General features: G+C 41.0%; 1 protein-coding gene across 7 annotated transcripts in view; it reads left to right on the forward strand.

The window, feature by feature from the left end:
* LOC128732600 (proline-rich protein 36) overlaps nt 1-27,606 on the forward strand; it is a 379,912-nt gene that overhangs the window by 120,066 nt on the left and 232,240 nt on the right. For all 7 annotated transcript variants that reach the window (XM_053825879.1, XM_053825881.1, XM_053825882.1 and 4 more), the window contains exon 3: nt 19,786-19,974. In XM_053825879.1, coding sequence (XP_053681854.1) covers nt 19,786-19,974 — 189 coding nt within the window. The remainder of the gene's footprint in view (nt 1-19,785; nt 19,975-27,606) is intronic.

Raw genomic sequence — 27,606 nt, forward strand, 5'->3', positions numbered from 1 at the left:
CTCTTATCAAAAACGTAGATGACGTTTAGAATAAATAGTTCAAGTTTTGTCATTTGCCTCTTTCACATAACACTGCTAAAATTTGAAAATTACAGAAATGTGTTTTGTTCTGCCTTCATAAAATTGTAAATATCTCAGCGAGATTTGAACATACGTCCATACTTTCTTCAGCAAAGGTGTTCGTCATAAAATTTCCCGTCTATACAGTATAGCTACGCTGCTCTGGACACTGTTCGATACCCTGTTTTGACGTTTATTTAAATGAAATTTCGAAAATTTCAAAATTTTGCCAAATTTAATAAATTACTGTAACCAAATATGACTCCAGATATGCAACCATAACTTTTTTATGAATGTATCAGATCTTAATGATTGTGAAAAAAATAATTAAGTACCTTGTTTCATCTATTTTAATATTTCTAAAAATATTTTTTTGAATTATTTACTCCTGAAAAATGCCATTTTTTCATAAAACTCAAATGTGCGACCCCTAAATCGCGTCAACCAATGTTGACGCCTTATAAAAGTTTTGTTGTGACACCCTAAGCTATCATTCGAGGGGTGAACCCCCGGGTTTTCTGACATAGTGCTATTTTGGGACACTCTAGTGTATATTCATGCAGCGCGAATACAGAAAAAAATGTTTTTATTGGCTTTTTTTTCAGATAAAGTTGAGATCTGGATGAGAGAAAAGGTGGTTTGAAGAACGAACGAAGAACTTTGTTTTGCAAGATTTACAGATTTCCAATCAAAGTTTTAGGCGCTGATCCCCAGATTGACACAAGCTATTGTAATTTGGAGTGAAAATGAGCGTAATAAATTTTAATAGGACAGTTTACGGTATGAATTTTGAGAACTTGTATAGAATTCCACATAGTCATGCTAGTTTTTGGCGAAGGGGTTCTATATGGGCTCGTCAACATAATGTTTCATCTAGTACAAACCCTATATATTTGTACTCGCTTACTTTTTCAATAGTTGTTCCATTTATAATTAAAATTATATCAGTTGCTATATTACTTCTCGAGGATCTAAGTACCATTAGTTTAGTTTTTTTTATGTTTAGCGATAAAACATTAATTTTAATGTAGTCATGTTATATCAATACGCTCAATCATCGCTTTGCATGATCCTTGATAAAAATATGCTGAGTCGTCTTCAAATAGTTTTAGTTTTCCTTTTAGTTTTAATTTTTCTAGTTTTCCCTTACAATAGTAGGGGGCCCAAATTACTCCCTTGGGGAACCTCAGTTCCCCACTTGACCTTCTGTTTTTTTTATACGACAGACTTCGCAGCCAGCTGTTAGAGTACAGTACAATTGCATGGCCAGTTGCTACGGTCCTATTGACTCTAACAGCCTCTCCCAGCCGAGATTCGAACATGCGATGATTGGCTTATTAGGCCAGCATCATACCTCGAGACCAACTGAGAGGCAATCGTTTTAGTAAATTTTCTAATTTTACTTGCCGTAATTGCGGTACTGGAAACGAATACAGTAAAACAGCACAGTTCAATACTAAAGGGTGTCCCACATCAAATCGCATAAAGGAAGAAACACCGTAGAAAATTACCCATTGGGGTTTTTTTTGAAAATTTGGGTAGAAGTAGCTTAGAGTGTATTGTTTACACTGTATTTTTATCGCGATCAGTTTTTCGCCAATTGGACAAAATGGTGTCACCCGAAAAGCAACGTCGCGAATTTATTCGAAAATTCTCAATTCTCTTATCATGGATGATGAGACTTACGTCAAGATGGACTTTCGGTAGTTTCCGGGGCTACTGTACTTTACCGTCCAGCACAAGTTTGATGTTCTGGAGGAAGTAAGAATGCCGATACTGCCAATGTTTGTCAAGAAATACATTATTTGGCAAGCGATCTGCTCATGTGGCAAACAGAGTGCGCCGTTCGTGAATACCGGGACTGGAAACGGGCAGATCTACCTCAAGGACTGTCTACAGAAGCGTCTGTTTCCTCGGTTGAAGCAACACGAGGGCCCTACGATCTTCTCGCCGGATCTAGCTTCGTGCCACTAGTCAAAGGATGTCCTGGAGTGGTAGCCAACTGGGTTACTTTCGTACCCAAGCACATGAACCCCTCCCTCCCAACGCACCGGAGCTAAGGCCCAATGGAAAAGAGGCCCATGAAGAAAAAGTGGGGGGTTTCCGTACAGAAGAAGCTGCAGCCAGATGTTGTACAAAACTTTTTGAGTGGAGTTAAGCGTAAGGTGCGAGCATACGGTTATAGTATTGAAGTTGAATGAAATAAATATGCCAAAAGCTTACTAATGAGTTATATTTTATTGTCTGAAGGTTTGAAAAGGATCGGCCAATTAGGTAATTTTCTACAGCGTTTCTTCCGTGATGCAATTTGATGTGGGACATCCTTTATAATGATGCGCAGCCTAGCTTTTTCACTTTCTTCTATGTATAAGATGTAGATATGTAAATATAAGTCCACTCCTTGATTAATTTTGTCAGTCGACAGTATTTTTTGCCGGTTCAAATCCAGAGCAAGTCAATTAGGATTATCGTCCAGTTGTTTATCATTCATTACACTGATATAATCGTCACATGCAAATTGTACCAAAAAAGAATATTATCTCTGGTTGATCAAATCAAACCCGTAGTTGGACCTGGACCACGACGTTGTTGGTGAATAAATGAGATTAGCAAAACTAGTGAACCTAGCAATCGTCGTCGGAGTTGTTTGCAACGGAAGCCTTTCCGCAAACTGCTGAACCAACGGCTCTGGCGCACCGACTACTGAAACTCGGTGGAAAGTTGAGAAAAATGTGCAACCGAGGGAAATTGATTAATTTTTTTTCTGCCTTTATACTCTCGTTCTCTCTAGCGAAGAACAAACAAGTTTTACGCAAAGTGATCTGAACTGTTCTGAACTGTACTACAATAGCCCCACTCCTAAGCGTAGGGAAGTTGTGAGTTATAAAGGCTTATAAAGGTGTGATTGTCAGTAAGGGCAAGTGGAAGGTGAAATTCAAATAAAAATTTTCAATAGTTTTATTGAATAGGAAGCGAGCGGAACCGATTCGCTTCATTGAGTTCTACCTGTTTCTCTTTCTCTCACTCGGCGAAGTGAACAGGTTTAAAGTTGTCGAAGTTGTTTCTTTGCTTTAGCGAGGAGGAGAAGGGACGACTAGTGGCTTGGATGTTTGAAGAGTACCCGCTGTGTCCTATCATAGTGACTTTTCTTTTACTTTCTCCACGCCAGTCAGGGGTTCTTTCGAGAAGAAAAAAACTGAAAACAAACTAAAGCAAAGAAGTGCTTCTCATTTTGCTAAAGTGTTTGAAATTTTTCTGCTACTATACTTACTTTGATAACGAGGAAAAAAACGTCCTTTGTGAGTCCTCTCGGTCGAGAACCCAGCAACGTCTTTGATGGCTTGTTGTTGTCGTCGTCGTCATCGTCGTTGCCGTTGCGCAATTCCTCGTGCTTTGCGTTGGTATGTTGCCGAGATCGTCAGGAGTGAAAGAAAAGAAAGTGGAATTTTTAAGCTTCTCGCCATTAGATAGTCTCAAGCCGAGACTGGGATAGCACCGAGCACTTCTCATGACTTTTTGTCCTGTCACACCACAGCGCCACTACCGTTGCGTGGAATCGAGGGGCACTCCGACCGACGTAAGTCTCGTGTGGTGAAAATTTTTCGCACTACTTGCAAGCACAAGCGGGACTCTTCCGGCGAGTGGAAAGCAAAGCTTTTGTTTGACGGAAACTTCTCCAGGCGAACAAGAAACCTCTTGTGGGAAAAATTATTCTAATTTTTTTATTCTTGTGGCGCCTTTTTGAGTTTTCTGTGTAAAGAACAGGAAAATGTATGTGACAACAAAATTTTTTGCCCGCTGAGTGATTTTGATTAGTTCGTAAAATTTTCCGATGAAGTTTTCTCCAGAAAAATAAAGGTTGTGAAATGCTTTTCTGCTAGTAAAAGAAACATAACAAAACATAATTGTTAAAAAAAACAACAATTCATTATTCACTTCTTACTTAGATAACTCCAACTTCGCATGTTTGCTCGTAAAAATAATACTTTTGACAGTTATTTACACGTACACAAGTTTTTTTTTGTTTCTTCTTATTCGTTCTAGCATGAGAAAGTAAAAACTTCGAAGACTGTTTTGATTATGCAAAGAAGACAAGATTGTCAATCCCGCTGAGTGATTTTCTGGTTTAAGCCAAAGCCATTCAGCTTCAGCAAAGTACTTCGAGCGCACCAGTGTGCAGCCAAACCGCAAAGTTTGAGCAATTTTTACTCCATTATTACCTCAATTAGGACAAAGTTTCTTTCCCACATGCTGCATCCACACACATACACAATCCGACATGGTGTTGTACTACTGTGTTGGATAGTCATCTTCATCTCGAAATGATTGCTGGTAAATTGATTCTGCAAACTCTAATCAAAAACTTTTCGCCTTCGTCGTTGGCTGCCATAAGACGAGCTAGAACTAGAGAGACGGCATCTGGTGGCGAAGCAGTAAAACTTGTACGTCGCTCTGTTTTCCTTTCTTTCTCTCTATGTTACGAGCATAAGCGTCGGAGTACAAGTATAGATGGTGGTAGAACAATCTGTTTAGGACGATCGGACCCTCAAAGTTTTCAGCTCTATTCCGGCTGATTAGTTGAAAAGTTTCTACTGCTGAGCGCCTAAACTGTATGTGTGCGTCCAAAGGAGAACCATACGGACTGGTAGCAAGGATACCGACACGCGCAGCCAATGGAGTATCAATAACAGATTAGGACGCTTCAAGTGGAAAGTTCCGGATCGAGAGGATAATGGTTTTAGTTGATGGGATTTCTTTGAACTTCTAGCGAGGATTTGGCTAGGCGGTTTATATTTAATAGAGTGCCTGCAGCGATCAGTGGCGAAAGGTTAAACCAGACCTTAGAAAAGTTTATTAGCAGTTGATTGCTGCCAGGACTGTTGGCATTACCGTACGGCTGCATTCGTCCGACATCAACTGGACACTGATACTAGACGCGTGATTAAGTAATTGAGCGAAAAACATATCTTAAACCGCCGATTCAGAAAGATTTTGAATCGATAACCTAGCCATCGTTTTTGCGAAGAACACGAAGAAATGCGATTGCGAAGAAATGGAGCCTTGTTTGGATGAAGGATGGAAGACGCTAGTGACTGGGTGAGGTCAAAAACAACGTGTCACATTTGTTCTAGCCATCCGTTATGTTGAGCACAACAGTGTTTGTCTCAACTTTTGCTGGGTTTCTGTACGTTTCCGTTCAAAGCTCTTTTTGCATAAAAACACCTCCCGACAGGACGACGGAATCGAGTTTGGCATTGGGGAAAACTTTTTCAATCAGATTTTGTGATTGAGGTACTCTGGTTTTCTGTTTTTGTTGCAGCGCAGGTTTACGAATCAGTGCTTTGTGTATTATTTCGGATGAGAAGTGCCACCAGCTGAAACTGGAAGCTGGAGAGCCACTCGGCTGCGGCGGGTATGCTGCCAGGACACTTTGGAATAATTGATTTCGTTTTAATGGAAACAGCGCACTGTCCTACCGAGCGATGCGATGGCTTCGGTTTTTGGTCAGCGGCAGCAATTGATGAAATGGTAGAAACACTAAGTGAAGAAAGCAGCAGGAAGATCTCGGTGTGATTGATTTGCTTTTAATTATTGCGGTTGCATATTTTGATCCACTCCTTTTTTGTGTTCCGTTGCTTACGTTCAAGGATAAGAGTAATTATAAGGCACTCGGCACTTCTGTGCGCGAGCCTTCGGCTAAGATTCTAAAACGGATCCGGTTTGGGGCTGAATTATTTCCCATTAAATAGCGAACCGGCTCCTATTTTCACGTGATACACGTTTTGACATTTCCTGTGATATTTTTTTTAAATTTTCTTCCGAAAATATCATGCATATTAGACGTAATTACACTAGATTCATGATTACCCCACATCCAGCGAAACCGGTCCTGTTTTTCACACCGTAATCTTGCTAGTTTACTGTTTAATAATTAATTAACAGGCTTGTTTTAGCCCCAATGATTGTCAGGATACAATATAAATAATAATCAAGTCGAATCAAGTAAGTAAAATCCTATCAAACGTATACAAATTGATCTTAAAATAAATATGTACATGTATATTTTTCAGACCGTAAAAAGCAGCCGAATCTTCCGCGTAGTATCCGTCGTGGCAGATGGAATTCGGATAACGACCGCAATTGATATAAGGCCCACTGCAGACCACCTATAGCGCCGTCAATGCTGTAATTAGTGCGACGAGGTGGCAATCTTAATATTGCATTGTTCCGCTGCACTCCACTGTGGTTGAACATTTATGCCAAACTGTTCCAACAATGCGGGGCAGCCAATTCTCCCCTGTATGCTATCCGCAATAAACAGAATTCTGGAAGTAGCCCTCCGAACACGGGGAGGATCTAGATCGATCAGTTGACAGCGGTTTTCATAGCTGGGAAGCCGAAACGGGTTTCTTTAAGACATATTTCGCAAAGCGAATCTCAGAAATCGACGCTGAACGGGCTTAATTCTCCCAGCACCGTTGTTGTAGTTAGGATTCCATACAGACGAACAGTATTCCAGAACCACTTGTACGTTAACTACGAATCTAAGATAACACACAAATCTTTGGCATGCAAAAAAGTCTTGGGCTTAAAAATCAGAGGGGTTGTCACGACCGCATATGAGGTAACGTAGGACCCCAAGTAGCACTTGTAACTAATCATAAAAATAAAAAAATACAAAAAGGTTGCACAGCGGTTACATTTAGGATACTTGTAACGAGTTAGGTTACATAAAATTAAAAATAGTTACTTTTTAGTTTTCTAGTGACAAAAATCTCAAAAAGTTACCAGGTAGTTACCAAATGACCAAATTGAAACCTTTTTTTCGAACTGTCAACAACTTGGTCGTCGCAAAACAGTCACCTTTCAGTTACGAGTTACTATTTGGTATCAAGTGACACAAATGAAACCTTTTTCCAAACTGTCATCAACTTGCTGGTCGCAAAACAGTTAATTTTCTGTTACGAGCAGTTACGAAGTCAAAAAAAGTCGGCTAGTAACATTTTCGCAACAATTTGTTCACTGTTCCTTGTAAACACAACGGATTAAGGAAAAACTAGACCTAAAGAATATTGCTAATGGTAAAGATAAACAATTGGTACACGGGTTGTGAAATGCTCTTGTAAATGCGTTTATTTACTTAATTGATGGTACTTGGAATCTTCCCCGCCCAGACATTGGTATTAAGTAAACAAATGATGATTATTCTCAAACGTCAAAACGATCAAGTTACATCGAAACGAAACCGGCAATGAAAATAGGTTACAGTGTAACTTAGAAATGACGACATAAGAAATAAGTGACTACAACAGATTTAATATTGGTTACCGTATAACCGATACCGTAACCAGGTCGAAGGCTAAGGTTACGTACAACTAGAATGTAACTGAAATGTAACCTTCTATGATTAACACTGGTGGTAACTGTTTTATTCAAACTGAAACTATTCTTTGATATTAAATTAACACTTTCTTTTCACAACAATCACTAAAAATACCTTTTCCCGATATCAACAATAAACAATGGCTGCTTAAAATCATTTCATGCAATATGCCGAAAACGATACAAAACTTCAAGGACGATGGTGTAGTAGTTAGAACCAAAGGCAAAATGGCTATGAATTTTACTGTGATAGAAGTGATAGCGAAAACAACTTGATTTTTAATGGTTTCTAGGTGAATGCTCCACTAATTCATTATTGCTAAGAATAAATTTAAAAAATCAAAAAATTAAAATTTAAATTTTTATATTTGATTTACAAAACATCAATTTTTAAAAGAAGTAAGTAACGAAAAGCTATATTAAATAAGAGCGCGTGAATTTTTCAAAGCTAGAATCATGCATTTCACCATAAATTTGAAACTGCATTAAAATTTGTGTTGAAATAATAATTTATACACTCTTCTATATTCAACAGTTAAATTTACTGCTTGACGTTGACAGCCATAGAGTGAAATAATAAACCTGCTACATTTTCGCTATGCAATAAAAGTTACAAGATAACTAATTTGCCACCAATTGAAAGTCAATTTACAGTTTATGTGTAACTTCAATTGTAACCATTTTGTAACTATACATGTTACATATTGGTTATTGAGTAACTGTTAATGCAACCAGATTTAGTTACATAAGTTGCGCTATTTCGGTTACACAACTGTTATATTTTAGGTTACTGTAACCGAAGTTTTACATTTAAATTTGTCGCATATCAGCCGCTGCGACTCAATTGTGACAACGTGTGCTACTTGGGACTACCTAAGTCTTTTTGTAGTGATAGTAGCATGTAGCATGTATCCATGCATGTAATCATTCGATTCTTCATGTACACATGCTATATGTAGTATATATACATGCTACATGCGTTATATGTAACAATAGATAATAGATCAATAAATTTCCGAGTTATTTCTATGTGCATTTGGAAACAATGTAACAAAATCAAGAACACAAGCTATTGCTTTCCTTCAACTTTACAGAAATTAGAGATTATTTTTATTACCAATGGATCTCTCAGGTTGAAGGGATTTTATTAATTCAATCCTATTTTATCAACAGCACATCTTTTCACTACGAAACGGTAAACATGCGTATCCATACAGAATCATGTTATAACCGAACACTACAACTGTAGCACACTGTTTCAACAGACATATCAAATTCGCCTAGATTGAATCGTTTCGCCGTAAAGAATTTGCAATCTGTTTGGACAGTGGACTTTAGTCATTTTTTCTGGCATACTTCTCTAACACAGACACCAAACTTGCTTAATCGCCGTGTTAAGAAGTCTTACTGAGACGAGGAAACTTTGTCACTTGTTATGGCTTACTTCCCAAGCACAGATATCAAATTGGTAAAGGTTTAGATCATCGTAAAGAATCTCCCAACCAATCCCGAAGCGAGGATTTCCAGTTGGAAAATGCTTCATTATTTTCATTTTTTCAATAGTACGTACTTTGAAATCAATAGATTTCATTATGGGTGTGGATGCGTAGAAGATTTTCCGATCGTTTGGTGTAAAAATATTTAAAATCGACCTGGAAACCACTAAGCTATTAGCGCTCAAAGTCTTTCATTTTTCGTGACGCTCGCATTTTTCGATTCTTTGGAATGACACCCTATCCCAAAGCTTGCCGTAAGACGTAGTCCTACGTCAAAACGTCTTTTCTAAGACTTAACCTTTCCTAATCAACAGAGTTCACAGCCGGCTATCTAGCAGCACCGCTTAGCGAGATTCTAACACATGACGACTGGCTTATTAGACCAGCATCGTACCTCGAAACCAACTAAGCGGTCTTTGATAGGCGAAACACGTTTAATTACCGTGCCTTAGAGCTTATAACGAAACAGGATCAGATCTTGCTTTCGGGAAAATGTGATTGCTGAGCACTTCTCCGGGTTCACTATCATCATGGTCCATGTTTGCACCAAGTGTTGATTTTGGAGAAAGTGACAGTCGTCAGTCGAGCGGACATTTTGGCCCTTAATGGCCAAATTAACATCGTTGAAATAGAGCAGAACATTCAGAGGGCCTAGGTGGCTTCCTTGAGCTATACCTGACGAACCGATAATCTCCGACGGCAACCACTAACTGTCGATCGGTGAGATATGAGTAAAACCATTGCGAAAGGTTATCACTTAACACCCAATCTATGTAGTTTTGTAATTGTGATGGCGTGGGATATGACCTTGTCAAAGTCTGCAAACAGGTCAGTATATAAAACATCTATTTGAGCTCGTTGGGCCTTCCGTTATGTATGATGTGTCAGTGCCAGTACCAGTGTGATCTTATCATGAACCAAGCTGATGGTAACATCTGGGAGAGGATATCTTGCTCAGCATGTCCAAAGGATTCCAAAGTAATTCTACGGTCAATAGCTTCAATTAGTAGCTCATCCATAAGGATGAGAAACAACAACGGTGATAATATACAGCCTTATCTCGCAGACTCATAACCATTATTGGGTCGGAAAAGACGCAATTGTATAATGCCATACACGTGAACACTCGTACTGAACCTAGATGAGATGGACCAGCTTGTCTGGAACCCTTCTACGCCTAACGCCTACTCTGTTCTTTAACGGTATCTTGGTATTCATTCTAACATCACTAAGGCGACAAGAAATATCGTACAACAAACGTTTTTAGTTGTAATTGTAATTGCAACAAGCTTGCAATTGTTTAACAGCCCTCTCCAGTTTGGCGTATCGTTGGCGGGCAGCTGTCTTGGCCGATTTGGTTGGCACTTACTCAATGCCGGTTTTCGCCATTTTTCGCTCGCCGATCGTCCTTCAATCTTCTTCCGAATTCCGCACCCTTCGCCCGCTACGCACTTTGCCTAAGGTGTCGTCACTGGTCGTGATGCATCCAAGTAACCAAAAGTTCCGATAAGAGGGGATTTTTTGGCTTAATCAGCCAACGAAATGATCATGAACAGAACACTATGCAGCTTAATTTTTAGGTAATTTACCGTACTTCCAAGTTCATATTTGATTATTAAACTTCGAAGGGAATACAAAGCAACTTTTACCAGAACTAGAAAGTTCGCAAAAAGTCCACTTAAGTCGCTATATAGAACACTATTCAGCTCAAAAAGAAACTCCAATAATCTAAAAAATAAAAAAGATTGGGAGAATTTTCTCACTTCTTCCTATTTTGTAAATTAATGACATTTCCCATTTGGGGCCATCCATATACCACGTGGACAGCTTAGAGGGGGGTGGGGGGTATGAAAATGTCCACGCTTGTCCACGGAAGGGGGGGAGGGGGTTCGGAAAATGTCCACGTAGACAAGTTTTTTTTCATGCAATAGAAATTAGAAACAGCAATATAGAATTAATTACCCTTATTAGCGTTAGCCATTGATCAGTGATTATTTTTAGGTTCAAATAAAGTTTTATATTCTGATGAGGCATATGTTCACGTAAACACATGAACCGAGCATTACGAGAACACGTACCTATCTGGCATAAATCTTGTTGAAAAGATTAAGCCTGCGTTAGTACACAGTTGTTGATTGCTTAGCCTGACATTTGATGTAATGCAATAATAAACAAAATATATTATATAACTTTTGCCTTCTTTGGCAAATGATAAAGGTAACAGAAGAATCCACGAATATTTACCAGTCACGTGGCTCATTTATCACTTAGGTCGCACTTGCACCAAATGATTGCATTTTGCCTCAAAATCAAATGCAGCTCGCCAAAAAAGGGCTTCCATGGACAACCTGTTTCCAAAAGGATTCGCCTTCAGAAAATTTTACGAATCACATTGCGTCGGAAAGGTCTTGTGTTGCGTTGAAGTAGACGGCCAAGCTGAGATGTTCTGGTCAAAGATACTCTAGACAAAGATGCTCTGGACAGAGAAGAATCGTCAAGCTATCAGCACTGACGAACTGACATGACACATAGAAGAAAATCCTTTAAAAACCATCGTCCTGCACAATTTGGTTGCACACTAGCACCCTCTGTTATGCATGTTGCGGAGTAGCTTGCATTTGCAGGGTTTTATGCTGTAGGGTTTTGCACATTTGTGTGGTTTTATACGGAAAACTCGAAGTAACACTCGCGCCGGCCATGTTGCGAAACATGCTTTTTTGAAAAATGAGTGGTTTTTGATTGGACGATGGAATTATCGCGAGTGTCTCGTCTGTTTGTCTGTGCTATCAGCTTTCCTGCAGTTGATAATAATTTGCAGTAGACAAGATCATAAGAATTAAGGTCCTAACAGCTTGCATACGGATTTTAATACGCTGCGGAAAGTTGGCGGAAAATCCATGGAAAAACTCAAATTTCTGCAACGACTAAAAGCCGTATGCATTGTGTCGCGGCCTTTAGACTGGCGTTTCCTTTCGCGTAAGCTTTTTTTTGATAAATACTGCATAAATCAAGTTGAAAATAAAATTTAGAACAATGTATTTCTGTTTTGTTAAATTTGACATAAAAAATGTCCACGTGGTCAAACAGGGGAGGAGGGGGGGGGGGAGGGGTTGAGCGAATGTCCACGCTTGTCCACGGAGGGGGGCGGGGGGGTTGAAAATTGGTATTTTTCTGTCCACGTGGTATCTGGATGGCCCCTTTAAACTAAGGCATTTAATTTCGGTTAATAGCGATAACCAATATAAATTATTTTATTTAATGAAAGATCATTAGACAAATAATCGACTGTTTTTTATAAATATCAATTTATTCAATTTATCATCAATCATTGTAACTTACCACACATCACCAACCAAAACCTCGGGGATTTGAACTCGAGTACTCCATTTCGGTGATTTAGATGCATACCACTGCTCCTTTGCTGGAATATGCGATTGGCATCTATTTTACTCAAAGTGCTAATTTCTCATTTACCACTGCCCCAAAACGAACTTACACTCAAGAACAACTCATCGGCAAAATTCATGTCACTAGTGGCGTCAGAGATGGCGCAATGCCTTAGTATAGGCTTGCAACGCGGAACGCTCGGGTTCAAATCCAGCAGCGGTAGGTGTTAGTTAGAGTTTTTTATATGGTCAATCACATGAACCGACTTTACAGAAGTTAGAAGGAGGCGGAGGTAGAAAAAAGAAGAGTATAAATAGAGCTCAAAGTGCTACCTTATAAATTTGTGACAAATTTCTCTAGAAGCTGCTTAGCGCTCTAAGCAGCGAACTCAAGGCGACCTTGAAGTTCGGTTAATTACAGGTAAAGCTGCTTAGCAAGCTATGGATCCATACACATAAAGCTCGTTAATCTTCCTTAGACACCATTATCCGAATGTTTAGTTACTTTCAAGGTTCATGTTGAACTTTCAAGTTGCTACAGATATTAACGGTACTTTATTGAGAATAAAGTTCAGTTTACAAATGTAGTGTCTGGTTGTTCAGCAAGAAAGTTCTGCGGAACTAAATTTGATCCAAATATGAACTTCCAAGTTCGTTCCTTAAGTGAAATTCGAACTTTTGGTTGCTTGGGTAGGCGTTCTTGATGCCGGTCCATTGCTCTTCGACAGTTCCACCAGCTGGCAACTTGGCATGTTGCATACATTAAGAAGCCTTCTTTCACACTTCGGCTTGATTTTCTGTTCGGCAGTCGCTGGAAACCCACGTGACCTCATGTCTATGCGGAAAGTGCAATCCACCAATAACCATGTTGTTAGTACGATAAAACTCTGTAAACGGTTCTCCGTTTTCGTCTAGGCCATGACGTCTCATAACGCGTTTAGGGTCCGCGTTGTTTAAGCCAATCTTCGCGTTGAAGTCTCCCAAGAAGATTTGAATTTACCTCTTCAGGATTTTCTTAACCATTTTCAATTTTCTTATTCAGTTGCTTATAGAAACTTTCTTTTTCCTGCATGCCGGCATGTTGGCACATAGCATTAGATTGCAGTAACGTTTCTAACCCGTGTTCTAAATTTGGTCACGATTATTTCTTCGTTTGTCGCTTCCCATTTGTGTCTATAACCCAACCAGACGCGTCGCTATCTTAATGAGTTGGTTGTGCAGTCTCTTTTTGTCCAGCGCCTCTATGGTTCAAAGGTACAAGTACCAGCGAACCACATGCCGTGGCGGGTGTTGTGGGTTCGAATCCGGTTATAATCTCAGATTATAGCTTGGTTCGATTGATGCATCTTCCAGCATTGGACAAAAGGTAGGAGTCAAAACGATTACTTGTTAAGCATAGCTACCAATCACCCCCCACCCCCCCTTCCCATCCTTCCGCTCTTCCCCCTCCTTCACCATAAAATTTTCATTCCTTCATCAATTGTAGAACCATCGTTTCAAAAAAATATTAATATATATGTATGACCGCATTTCAAGGTCAAGACTAAAAACTTGAGATTAGTCTAGGTACAAATATGTTAAAAATAGGGGAAAATGAGTAGAATGGGGCACTTCTCCATGACAAACAGGAAAGGGAATGGGCATTACGCGATTCACCGGAAAGTTTACATAAGATCACCTACTTTTTATCAGCCTGTAGGCCGTATTTTAATTGCGTCTGTTTTTGGTTCGTTTTTGCCCATAGTGCAATGCTTGAAAGTTTGAATTTTCTCTTAAAATTTTTAATAATCTGTCGTATGTTGTATGTTTATTTTCTAAAATCATCAATCTATCTTCATTAATATGTGCATCCATGCATTGCTACTTAGTTATGCATCAATCCCTAACGACAGTTTTTGTTGTGTTGTGCCGCAGCTTCGTGTTAATTAAATATAAAATGAAAAATGTATACACCCTAGCAACGATAACCTCGCTCCACACAAGGAGAGGACAACATTTTCGCGCACCGGTTGCCATTTTTCGACAGTCCGGTTCTCGTGTGGAACGTCATTCGAATACACTAATGTCACCGGCAACAGCCGTGAATATTAATGAGAGCAATGGCGATGCTCTCTGATGGTGGTTCGTGTAATCTTTAACTGCGCCCGGTCGGCTGATAGCTACGTGCTCGCGTCCACCGTCATTATGCGGCTTCCATAATCCCCCGGTGGGTCCCCGTCGTAAAACGATTTCTCTGCCATTAACCGTGCCGGTTGTTTCTCTTTCATTAACTATAATTGATGCGTAAAAGGTGTTAATGATTGTACTGCTGCTGTTATTTGTCTGCGCACATGACGAACTGTCGGCAAGAAATCTGGGGATCAGGTTGCTGCTGCCTGCATAGAAGCAGTCGAACTGCCCATAACTGCGGTTTGTGGTTAGCGAACCAGATATGATTTTCCAAGCCGCGCGGAAGCTAAAAGGCGGCGGAAGCCGTGGGAAGATAAATCAGTTCTCACTATGATTTCGATCCCATTGCGATGCAAATGTGGTAGAGACAGAAGCATCTTGAAAGATCACCCAACAAGACATCGGAGCTCATCTGTCACGAGCTCAATCAAAGTAATTTATCAGAGCGCTCGACTACAGCCAGAGATCAGGGACGGCAACTTAGGATCCACTTCAGCCTGTTCGGTTGTGAGCTAACTGTGCAATAGACACACTAAATAGCATCATATACTGCCAGAAAATAACCACTAAAAAGGTGGAGGAGTGACTAGGGGGAGGCCTGCATAATTAATCTTTCGAAATCGTTGCCTGCGCTGAGTACTACGTTGAGGACGACGACGGCAACGACGACGATGACGGCGATAAATTAAAATAGCTAATTTAAAAGTCATGTTCTCTAATATCTTTATTACCATAGTCAAACATCACTGGGCGCTGCGCACCATCAAATGTACGCTTCTAGAGTGTATCGTGAGGAGGAGGAATTCCGCTACGCGGAATCGGTTGACGTGCGGGGAGACGTGATCTTCCATCGTGACAGTCAACTACCGAGCAACTGACTAGCGAGAAAATCAATAAAAACACAGATAATGTCGGTGTGCCGCGATTTGTGCCGTGCCCCAGCGAGACGGAACCCCGAAACGTCGTTGACTTCCAATAGATGGGTAAAGACGGTTTTTAGGTAAGCGCTTTGAAGGTTAATATTAAGCGCTAAACAGCTACGGTAAAGGTATCGCGTAACGGTGAATCGGGTTGCCGTGGAATCAACTATACTCAGTAAAGTAGTGATGTGGATTACCATTAATAAATCACGCTGATGGTTTGAAAAGGTATATATCCTAAATGAGTTGTTTTGTTCCCGAAAAAGGGAAAACAGCTCATTAGAGACTTTAAACACTGAAAAAGTCATTGGTTTGTAACTTTTTTCATTGAAATGATTGAAAATTTTACTTAAAATAGTAGAAAACGTATTATTTATATCAGTAGAGTTTTATCATAATTGATTTTGTGTCTACTGTGATGAATTAGAAACAAGAAAAAGCGCGTAAAAAATGTTAGCACTTTGGAAACCCAAATGTTTTCATCGATGGATCGGTAAACAGCTCGGAATCGCACATGCAACTGTATTCCAAGTTATCAAAACAGTCAAGGTGTAAAAGGCTAGCAAGCACTCAACGTCAATCCAACATTTCGATGCGGGATATGGCAAAAGCTTTAGTTTGTTTTATGCAACTACATATGTACAAAGTTCAGAAAGCACCGAATCGGAATGACAGACAGAACATGGTGGCCAAAACTTGCGAAAGGAAGCTGTACAGGAAGAAAGTGACTTACAACACCATTCTGCATTGTGATGAAGTTTGTAAGTTTGCTGTTTTCGAGATTATGCAGAAGGTAAAACTGTCAAAATTCGTTAAAAAAAACTTCTGCGGTCTACGAATGCGACAAAATAAGTCACATCAGGGACCGGACAAATCTACAAGGACAAATGCCTCCAATAGCGGGATTTGGCATCCTGCCACTATGCCCGGGCCTGTCTTAAACTTCGTACGAAATGAGGATAAACCTCCAAATACTCTGGAAACCGAGAAATTTTGTGCCATTTTGAAGGGCAACCTTCGTAAAAGCCTAAAAGTGACTGTCCTTACTTGGATGATATATTAGTAGGCAACGGACTGTAGGGAAAGGCCAAAGCGTACATCTCAACGAACCAACATGGATTTTACTCAAGCTGATCGACACCAATGAATGCTAAATTTTACATCGCATTGCATTAGGTTCATGAAAACAGGAGCTCGAGTACTCGGGTGTACCACAAGGGAGTAACCTAGGGCTATTACTATTGTCATTATTTTCTAACGACGTCTGCTATGTAATACCAACAGGTCGATTTTTTATTTATGTTAACGATCTTAAACTTTACTGTGTTGTACGTTCGACGGCAGATTGCAGCGAACTACAGCAGCATCTGGACGGCTTCCATGATTGGTGCGCTCGAAATCGGCTGGCTCTGAGTGTGCCTAAGTGCGCTGTGATATCATTTTCACGTAGAAAAAATCGTAGAATCCGAAGAAACAGTTGACAGCGTAACGGTAGTTAGAGATTTGGGCGTACTCTTAAACACTTAAACGACTTTTATAGATCTTTAGTTCCATATCATTGCACAGACGAATGGTTATTTAGGATTTATTATTACAGTTGCTAAATGATTTATTGATCCAGCATTGTATTTTAGCCTTGTTTGACTCGCTTGCAATAGTGGTGCTGTGTTTCTATCAAAATTAGGTCTACAGTTGGTATAAATAAATGCAATTTCGTATTTATTTAGTAATAATTGAAGAAAAATATTCAGCTAAGCTTCCGATCGACCAAATTCGAATTGCAGAGCTTTCGTTTAAGTTCTGTAGGCAGATTCTCACCTCGTCCACTTTCTTCGCCAGAGTATAACAGCCTGCATTAAACTACTTTTTGCATTCAACACTCGTTAAGTCTTCTTCGGAACCCACCTAACGATATCTCTCAATTGGGTGCAGCACTAGCGTGTTACAAGGGTTCTTGTCTCTGGGTACCTGTACGTTGTTGGCAGAGTAGCAAATCCATCCAAAACAGCACGGAACAATCATATTGTTTCAGGAAAGGCAGAAGACGTTTTTTCTGATACTCATTTATGTAATTTTCCTGGTTAATGTTCTCGATTGCAATGAATGAATGTCGCATTTCAACTCTTAGCGAACTACGACAGTTTCATATGCTTGAAAATGTCTGTCATCTTTCCCCTTCCGGCTTTCGTATAAAATTCTTACTCAGCAAGCTGTTTGAAGTTTGCCTTGATGTAGGCTGCATCGTCCATCTCCGCGCAGTTGGATCGAATTTCATCACCATTGTCGTGTACAGCTTCCGGGATCGTGCCTTGGCAATTTGTTTTTTCGCGATGGGCGAGTAAAATTTTAGTACGTTGCTCATTTTGCTTGGACATCATTTCGATAACTAGCGAGTAAAAGTTAAAAACAAAATAAAGACATCGTTCTGCACGCACACACCAACAAAATGGGGTGTTTTAGGGTTATTTAAATGCACACATTTTTAGAATCTTTGTAACGTAAGTATTTTTGTAACTTCTAAATATTAAATATTCATGAAAATGTTTAAATTCCTCACAGAATTTGATTTTTTTCAAATGTTCAAGAATGGTTGAAAGCTTCTAATTTTTTAAATTGCTTAATATCTTGAAAATGTTGAAATAATTGAAATATTTAAAACATTCTAAATAATCAAATTCTGGAATGTTCAAAATATGCAAACACCCAAAATCTTATAAATGTATAAATATTTGAAACACTTGAACATTTTCAAAATAATCAAAATGTCTAGAATGTTGAAACTGTTTCGGATGTTTCAATTTCATATTTAAAAATTTTAAAAATAGTTACGTCGTCAAATGTCAAATTGTTCAAACGTTTCAGATGTTTAAATGCTGTTTAAATTTTTTAAATTGTGTGCAATGTTCAATTTTTTATGATTAAATTATTCAAAAAATAAAACTATTAAAAATGTTTAAAACGTTCAAAATGGCTAAAATGTTGAACATGTTTCAAATACTTAAAATTTATTTAAAAAATATTTAAAAATTGTTCAAAACGTTTAGCACGTTTTTGAATTTTTTTAAGCTATTTAAAATTAAAATATGAGCTACTTAACTGGCGTAATAGTTATTTACTACTACCGGACACCGTTTTTATACTTTCAGTCCAAACTAATAAATCCTCCGCTTGATTTACACTTTTTCTCACAGTTAATCGAAAGGTGGTTTTCCTTCTCGCCGAAGCTTAAACGACCTGCAAGATTAATTATCAGAGAAACGTGTTAATTAACAACCCATTTAGGCCAACCTTACGTATTTCCGTGGTCCATTCTCTGGCTGTGTGTGCGTTTGTTTGTGCGTGTGTGCACTCTCTATCGACAATATTCTGGCGCCGCCCGGGACGAGTGGCTGCTGTGCTGTGCGGCCCTATACGGCAGATTTATTTCCGATCCACTTCCGCACCTAAACCGGGCCAGTACCACAACAATTCATTGCCGACTCCGTTGTGAGTGCATTGTGCTGCTGAACGTGTCTGACCTCTAAGTTTCCAGTCAGGTTCGACCGAAGGATCCAATTTGCACAATCCAAAACCCGCCGCCTGTGCATTTGTCTGTCGAACATTAGCCTTGCGAACGATGCAATGGAATAACAATGATTTTCCTTGACGTCAGGGAGGAGCCACTCTACGAGCGGATGTTTGCAGGAAATTGAGTATTTACGTAAATTTGTCTATTTAGAAACGATAGCGATCGGTACTTTACGGCTGGATTCGGGGTCATAAATTACAGCTATTTACCGGTAGTGAGACGGGTTGAGAAGGCCAATTGATTATTGGCAGAGGCGTTCCCGGTCTCGAAATTTTCTTGTTTGCCTCTACGGTTCAATTCTGTTCATAATGCGGAAAGCCACGGATCGTTTCACATGTGAGTCCTTCTTCTGTCATCTCCATCAGTCGAGCCAAATGTTCATTTTCTCTCGGGCCAGCCGCAGAGATAAAGCCCATAATCATCATCACAACCGATTGCTCGGTAGGAATCTCTTCTGTCATCAGTAAACCCGCTACGAGTGTGGGCAGCATCGATTCCGCATCAAAGGATATCCCAGATCTATGCTGATTTCACCACCCATTCGACCAACTCCTCCTACATCTACGGCATCTACGGTTCGCTTTGTATCCTTTCGACCGCAGAGAAAGGCAACAAAGTGATAAACGGGACCAGTTGCTCGATATGATGCTGCGTTAGCCATTTAATCATGCTGTTCTCATCTCTCTGCTCGTGACAGTCGAAACCGACCCGAAAATGTCTGCAATTATTAACTATCTGTTACGTCTAATGTTCAACGAAAAAAAAACTAATCATTGACGATCTCTCTTTTCTAATTATTTCAGAACCATTCGCTGCCACCGAACGTCGACCCGGGTACCTCGGACGACAGTGGCCGAGCTTCGGAACGACTCACCACATCGTCGGTGGCCCAGCGGGATGCGGACAGCTCGCGGGACCGGCTAAGCGATGCCAGCAGTCGGTGCAGTTCCGGCAAAGGATATATCTGTGATAGTGAGGGAGACGATGATAAGGTAAGTGGGTAGCTCCATCTGTTGCTAACTGTTCGATAAACACGCACACTGCCATCTATCGGGTGCTAGCCGTTTTAATTGTCGATTGCTTTGGTTCCCAAAAAAAAAAACAATTGTACTTTTTTTTCTATAAACCCAATTCAAAGTGGAGTTTCCTTCTTTCGTCTCCGTTTCTAAAATCGATATGTATGAGATAAGTTAGCAGCCGCAGCACAAATGGGAGTGTGAATTAACCACAAGTGTCTAACCGCCAGAGTCTTCCGCTCAGCAACGGCACACTTGCACGTAACGAATTGAGTTACCGAAAGACTCGCCATCGCATTGGAATGTGAAAGCCTTAGTTTTTGCTATCCTCAGTATATGACTGTATTTATTCCTTCGTTATTGAGGGTTTGAGCATAGAAAATTGCTTCCGATCCGAGAGAGGGTAGCAATAAAATCACATTAGGACTTTGTATTTGTGTCCGACGATACCGGTCGGTCACCATTGTGCTCATTGCTTACGGCTTTGCGGTTAGTTTGAGGGACCATAAAGGCATCCCTCAGCACAGTAAATAATCGGACGGGGATTACATTTCGACTTTGAGTTTGACCGATTAAAGCTTTCTCCGTTCGGTGGCCAGCACTTAGGTGAAGCTGTATTTCGCACCCGATTAGCGACGCCCGCGCCGCGGTAGTGTTGCCTACGGGTGGGAAGACAATTATCGCAGTGTTAATTTTGGATTTGTTTTGACCTATTTTGTTTTCTGTTTCTGATCGATCGAGAAGTTGCCAGTCAGTTTTCACACCTGATTCATAATTCCTTCATCATTTCGTTTCGCTGTTTAGGTTTCTCGGATCCCTTAAAGTGCGAGTACGGTCCTGGGCACCTGTTGGGGAGGAGATGTGGAGAAGGATAGTGAACTGCTCATTTATCATGCGGTAGCTAAAATTAACACTATTAAATCGAACACGAAGCAGTGATTGCTTCTCAGTCTTGTCGGGTTTTGCTACGCAGCGGGAAGCTGCGATGTTTATTTTTAAACCGCGTTTTCCGCTTGAAAAAGGAAATGAAGTGGGTAGAAATCGGTAGGGAACCAAATGTAAAACTTTTCCATCCACACGATGTTAACTATTTGGATTTGTTTGTACATAGGTCCGCGTGCTCTCCGCCGTTAGACCGAGCCGGGATTTCTCGAGCTCGAGCTACCGGCGAACAGATCGAAACAAACGATCAAGAACAGCAGCGTGTTATTTGCACTGGCAATAATACTCAACACGCTAAATTTCCTCTTCAACCGAAACACGATAATTTGTTAATGAATGGATGTGATAATCATCGAGTAATTTAGCAATATTTTGCCTTTCGACCGGCACGATGTGGGTGATCGTTTTCCACCTGCGCGCACCGGGTTCGGGTTCCGATCTCCACTGGCGTAATCGGATTTTAGGGTAGTTTGCCGTACAGACGTTGACAGAAATGTTTTAAAAGACGGACCACTCATTTCTTGGATTTTTTTTTAAAGTGGGATTTTTTTTACTGTTTCATAACTCATTACACATTCATCCTAGCAATAAACTGTCTTCAAAGAAATTGTGTATTTTAATATACTGAATCACTTTGTAGAACATTTAGAAGCGATTAAAAAATCGTGTGCAAAGTTATTATGTTATTATGTATAAGTTATATTGAAATCTCGGCTGGGAAGGTTAGGAAGTCTGTCGATTGTAAATAGAAGGTCCAGTTTTGAAAACGGAATGTAGCGCCTAGGCTTATGATGCTCCTTTGAACTACAGAGGAAGATTCCATAACCCCAATATTAGGCGTCCGACGTATTTCAAACCCCACCAGAACTGCCGGTGTGAGCCACAAGGCCTCACCGAAAGGAAAGGAATAATGGGTTCGAATCTGGTTGTAATGCACCGATTGCAGCTTAGTTCCATCCATGGATCCCCCAGCTTAGACAAGAAGGAGCGGTACACAACTTCTTAAGCATTGCTCCAATGACCATTCCTTACCCCATTCCCCACTCTGTACGCCTGGTTCCCGTCCTGTTTGGAACACAATCGACAGCTTTATTTCTTTACTGTCTTCTACCGTCCTCTACGTTACCTGTGAAAAAACGTTTTTGGTAATATTTTATTTCGTTTTTAGCTTACTTCTTCTGGTGCCCTAGGATTTCAGATTCACAACAATATTCCGCCAACATACTAGGTCCATGGCTGTCCGTCTCCAGTTTCTTGAGTGTCCCACACTTTCTAGGTCTTGCTCCACTTAGTTTACCCATCTAATACGCTCTGCACACCTCTGCGCCTGGTACCAACCGGATTCGAGGCGAGCACCATCTTTGCGGAGATGTTGTCCGGCATTCTCACAACATGTCCCGCCCATTGCACCCTTTCAGCTTTTGTAACTTTTTGGATACCGGGTTCGCCAAAGAGCTGCGTATACTCGAGGTTCATCCCTCTCATCCAAAGACGGTTACTTAGCACACGACGTTTACAAACGGCCAGTGGCTTCAAGTCTCCGTCGAGCATTGTCCACATTTTGTGCCCGTAGAGGACTACCAGTTTTATTAACGTTTTGTACAATCATGATACTTTTAGTACGAAAGTGAAGTTTACCAGACCTTAGGATCTTGTAGAGTCGGTAGTAAGCACATTTCCGGCAAGAAAACGTCTGCTCCAGTCATCCGATATCATCAACGACCCGAGGTATACAAATTCGTCCACTACCTCGAACTCGTTCCTGTCGTCCACACTACTGCCCATGCAAGCTCAATCGCACTCGGTTCCTTCTGCTAAGAGGTACTTGGTTTTATACGTGTTCACCATTAATACAGCCTCGTTTCAGCTTGGTATGCTGCTCATCAACCACCTGAAACATCCTTCCGACAATGTCTACGTCGTCAGGAAAATAGAAAAATTGGCTGGATTTATTGAAGATCGTACCCCGCCCGTTGACCTCCCAGTTGGCTTCGAGGTATGACGCTGGCCTAATAAGCCAGTCGTCGTATGTTCGAATTTCGACTGGGAGAGGCTGTTAGAGTCAATAGGATCGTAGCAACTGGCCCTGCAATTGTCCTGCACTCTAACAGCTGGCTGCGAAGTCTGTCGTATAAAAACAGAAGGGTTAGTTTCGATAACGGAACGGCTTTGCTTTGCTTTTTTACCCCGCCCGTTTCATAACACTTTCTAGCGCGATGTTGAACAGAAGGCAGGAAATAACGCGCCTGATATCATCACACAGTTCTGTACACCGTCGATCGTGGCCTTAATGAGTCTTGTCAGCTTCCCGGGATAGCGGTTTTCGTCCATCATTTTCCATAGCTCTTCACGGTCGATGTATCACAGCCGGCCTTGAAATCTATAAAAAGGCGATGCGAAGGGACTTGGTATTCGCGTCACTAATATTACAACAATTATTGCCTTATTGCAATGGCTTCAAGTCAAACCTTATCCACATATTTGCGTTGCATCTTTTTCTCTCCGCTTTCCATTTGTACTCCGCCAAAATAGTCCGCAACGCCTTTCGCTCAAATACGGTAAGTGCACGTACGTCTTCCATAAGTAGAGTTGCTGTCTCTCTTCCGTAGAAGACTACTGGTCTGATTAGCGTTTTGTGCATCGTCAGCTTTGTGCGGCGGCTTATGCTTCTTGATCGAAGCGTCTTGCGGAGAAAAAAGTAGGCTCGATTTCCAGCTTTAATGTGTCGTTGGATCTCCTTACGTTGGATTATTGTCGGCGGGCGGTGACCAGAGATCCCAAATACACGAACTCATCAACCACTTCCAGTTCATCGCCGTCAACAGTCACTGTCCGTGGGAGGTAAACGGTACTTTCTCTGGAGCCTCTTCCTACTATATGTTTGGTTTTCGACGCATTGATTTGTAGCACTATCCTCCTAGCCTCCGTTTTAGTCTGGCGTGGATTGCCTCCGCCGTCCCAAGGTTTCTAGTAATGTCGAGGTTGGCTGCGAAGACTAGGAGTTGGCTACTCTTGCTGAAGATCGTTCCGCTCGTTTTGATACTCACTCGCCGGATCACACCTTCACCGCAGTTCTCTGCACGATTCGAAAGGACTCGAAAGCGTCCCCGAAACGCGCACGTAGCACTTCACTCGCTCCAGAGTAGCTTTGATCAGCCGCGTCCGGTTTGTCCGGAAAACCGTACTCGTGCATTATCTGCTGCATTGTTCGCATTCAACTGTATCGTATGCTGCTCTAAAATCCACGTAAAGTGCATTCTTTTCGTCTAATATCTTCTAGCATTTCTCGTCGAATTACGTCTTTACGTCTCCTTTTAGTGAACCCAATGGCACCTTCCGCTGCACTGTTGGTAGGTGCAGTCCTCGAAAGATGCTTCGTTTTAACTCTCCTTGACCCGGCAGCGTTGCATCAAGGATCTCGCGCGTACTGAGTAGCGAGTTCAGGTAACTTGAGTTGATCTAGACTGTGAAGCGACCCTCAGCCCCTATGAGCATGATCTCACGCATTTTTCTCTGGCTGAACCCGGTGGAATCAACCCCGGTCAGCTCAGAGCACATCAAAATTTTGCATTCAATTTGATTATCCGTGCGGGTCGGTGACTCGATCGAGCGACGGCACCAATAAGGCGAAAACAGCTTAAAAATGAAAACACATTAAAATGTCGCGTTCGCACCACATTCTAGGTGAACGAACGCGCCAAATTCTTACCCTGCACCAACGAACGATTTCCAAAGCAAATGCACTATCGTATTTCACCGAGTAGGTAAATAATGAATCGTATGACTGTTCGAGGTGCCAAAGCCACGTGACTCAACCGATGGCGAATTGGCATGAAAGGGTTGGCCGCTCAGCGAGGCTGGTATGCTCGGCGCGGGCGTGACCCTCTCATGGGTGTTTGTCGATTGTTGACAAACAAAGCCCGAATGTGAGGGCCGAAATTGCAAGCGCGATAGGGAGGCTCAATGTACGGGTGAAGTTTGCCGCTAGGCAGAATAGGACAACACGATTCTCGCTAGGAGAAGTCGTGTTGGAGTTCAGAGTAAGGTAGAAGTAAGCCAAGTTAACGTGTAACGAACATAGATAATATAAGGGGAATTCCGATTTGACTGGTCGACCCGTACGGTCGGTTATAGGAACATGTTTTTTTATTTCCTTAGAAAGAAACAGGTACCCTCAGGGGCCTACATTTTGTGGTGACAGCGGTGGGATCCGAACCCACGCCATTTCTGACTGGCGTTAACCTATAATGTGGTGCAAACGCGACATTTTAATGTAAATTTTTAAGTTGTTTTCGCCTTATTGGCGCCGTCGCTCGATCGAGTCACTAACCGGCACGGATCTTTGCTTTGGGTACATTTTCCACTGCGACCAGTTATTTGATCTATTGTGGCAATTGTGACCGGCACGGATAATCAAATTGAATGTTAAATTTTGATGTGCTCTGAGCTGACCGGGGTTGATTCCTCCGGGTTCACTTTAACCATCAAAACCTAGTAGTCAGAATCTATGTTTGCGCCACGATAGGTTCTAACGTCGGTTATATTCCAGAAGTGCCGTCTATCAATTAAATCGTGGTCATTTTGCTAGTCACTGCGTATGGTGCGGTCTGAATTCCTCTTCCTCCTGGCCAACCTGAGCGTCCTTATCATCCTCATCAGTTGCTATGTGTGGGCTATGAATGCCAACGTTTGAGAAATGGCCTTTAAGCCTCAACTTGCACATGCAGCTGTTGATTGGCCACCACCTAATAACGCGCTGTTGCATGTGGCCCTTCACCATAAAAGCTGTATCCAGCTCGTGTGTATTACCGCAGTTGTGGTAAAATGGTGTATTCATTCCTATACGAATCTACCGTAGACTCCTTCCAGCAAACCTCCTGTAGCGCTAAAATGTCGAACTTGCGGGCCCTCAATAAATCGGAAAGCATGCAGGTACTTCCCAGAAAACTGAGAGACTTTTATTCGGTGATTACTTTACTGTTCGGTCATAAAGGACAAGTTGGTGTCCAACCAGAGAGGACTCGACATAGTTTACTTCTTCAAAATCTTGTATGTCAAATTTAAACTGTTTCGGAAACAACTTTCTCAAGCCAACGTTCAGATATTTTGCATCTTTTATTTATTAAAAACATTTGCAACTGCACTTTATGCAGTTTACTCGTTGTTGGCACCAATGCCAACATGTGACGGCGGTGCCTTCTTACCGCCGTTGGAGCTAAAGTCACAGTAACAACAACTGGATGGATATGTGCCACACCACTGCAGAGGGTAGAGTCCAGAGACGACGCCGGAGAGGGTGGAAGGGTCACGCAAAACACTGAATCCTAGCCGGAACGGTTTACCGACTAGGGACGACGACGAACTGGAATTCTTTCGGATATCGGGAATAGATCACTTTTACTTAACACTAGTTTTATTCAACTGTACTTTTACACACTTTCACTTAGTTCTTATCACTTGTTGTTACTATCACGGTGGTTAAATCGATGTTGACTCTAAGGCGGTTGAAATACTTCTTATTAATTATGCATTCTGTTAAACACCCGTATTTATAGTACACGGCGCGACATTCTGGTCATCTCGGGCAACTTTGGGAAGATTCGACGAAATACATTGCTGGAATAGGAAAGAAGTGCCTAGAATGTTCGATGTACGTTGCTAGCAGATGCAGGCAGCTTGGAAATGCTTCTCGAATCTTCGAAAGCACGTGTTTCATACGATTGGCAGATTTTAGCGTATTTTTCGCTGTCGTGAACACTCATTTACCTTTGTTTTAATGGCGGTTTGACAGTTCTCTTTTGTTTACCTTTTGAAAGAAAGAAGTCAGAATTGGGACACCATGAAATCTTTCAATTTACATGCTTTCCGGATATTTTTATCAATCTTTGTTTTTTAAAAATCCTAGTACTTTCTCCTACGGCGTTTGAGGCACTAACACAAAAACGTTAGCCATTTTGGGTTTCCCCTTAAATGATACAAATAGAATAAAATCAGTAAAGCCGCTAGAGGTAATTAAAAGATATTTCGAAGTTGAATCGATTAGTACATATGAAACACATTTTCAAAATGAAATTATATCCTATCTTTGATGCGGAACCACCTCGCGTTCAACATACGAACTCAATGCGTTGAAGGTATTCACATGTTAAATTTCGTCAGTGCCAAATGATGTTGTTCCTTATTAAATTATCTTTTCACTACGTTATTCTGGGTCTTTCCAACCGTTGCAACGTTGTACGGATTTTTTGGCATATCTTCGAATTCGAACTCTACATAAACGTTCAGGTGCTGCTGTCAAATAGTTTGCTGGTATCGTACAACATGCTGACTTTTATCATAATTCGGTAACTTCGCAATGATGACAGTACTGCTTCTTTAAATAGAATCATATTGCTATGTAGAAAAATGTTTTTTTAAGAAAATCTACTGTAATTTTGTATTGACCTTCGTGCTCATAAAATGTGTAAATTGGTGAAGCTTTATTCCACACACAACTTGCCTACATTGGGTTAACGCTTGTAAAGGAGTTGTGTTTTAGCAAAACATCGACATTTATGCACACCAGCCGCTAGAAGTAGGATCGATTTACAGACTGCTTATTGAAGACATAACAATTACGCTAACAACGTCATGTTTTATTAACGACATATCAACAGCCGGCGTAAA

This window comes from Sabethes cyaneus, chromosome 1 (assembly GCF_943734655.1).
Source record: "Sabethes cyaneus chromosome 1, idSabCyanKW18_F2, whole genome shotgun sequence".
In the NCBI taxonomy this organism is placed as follows: Eukaryota; Metazoa; Arthropoda; class Insecta; order Diptera; family Culicidae; genus Sabethes; species Sabethes cyaneus.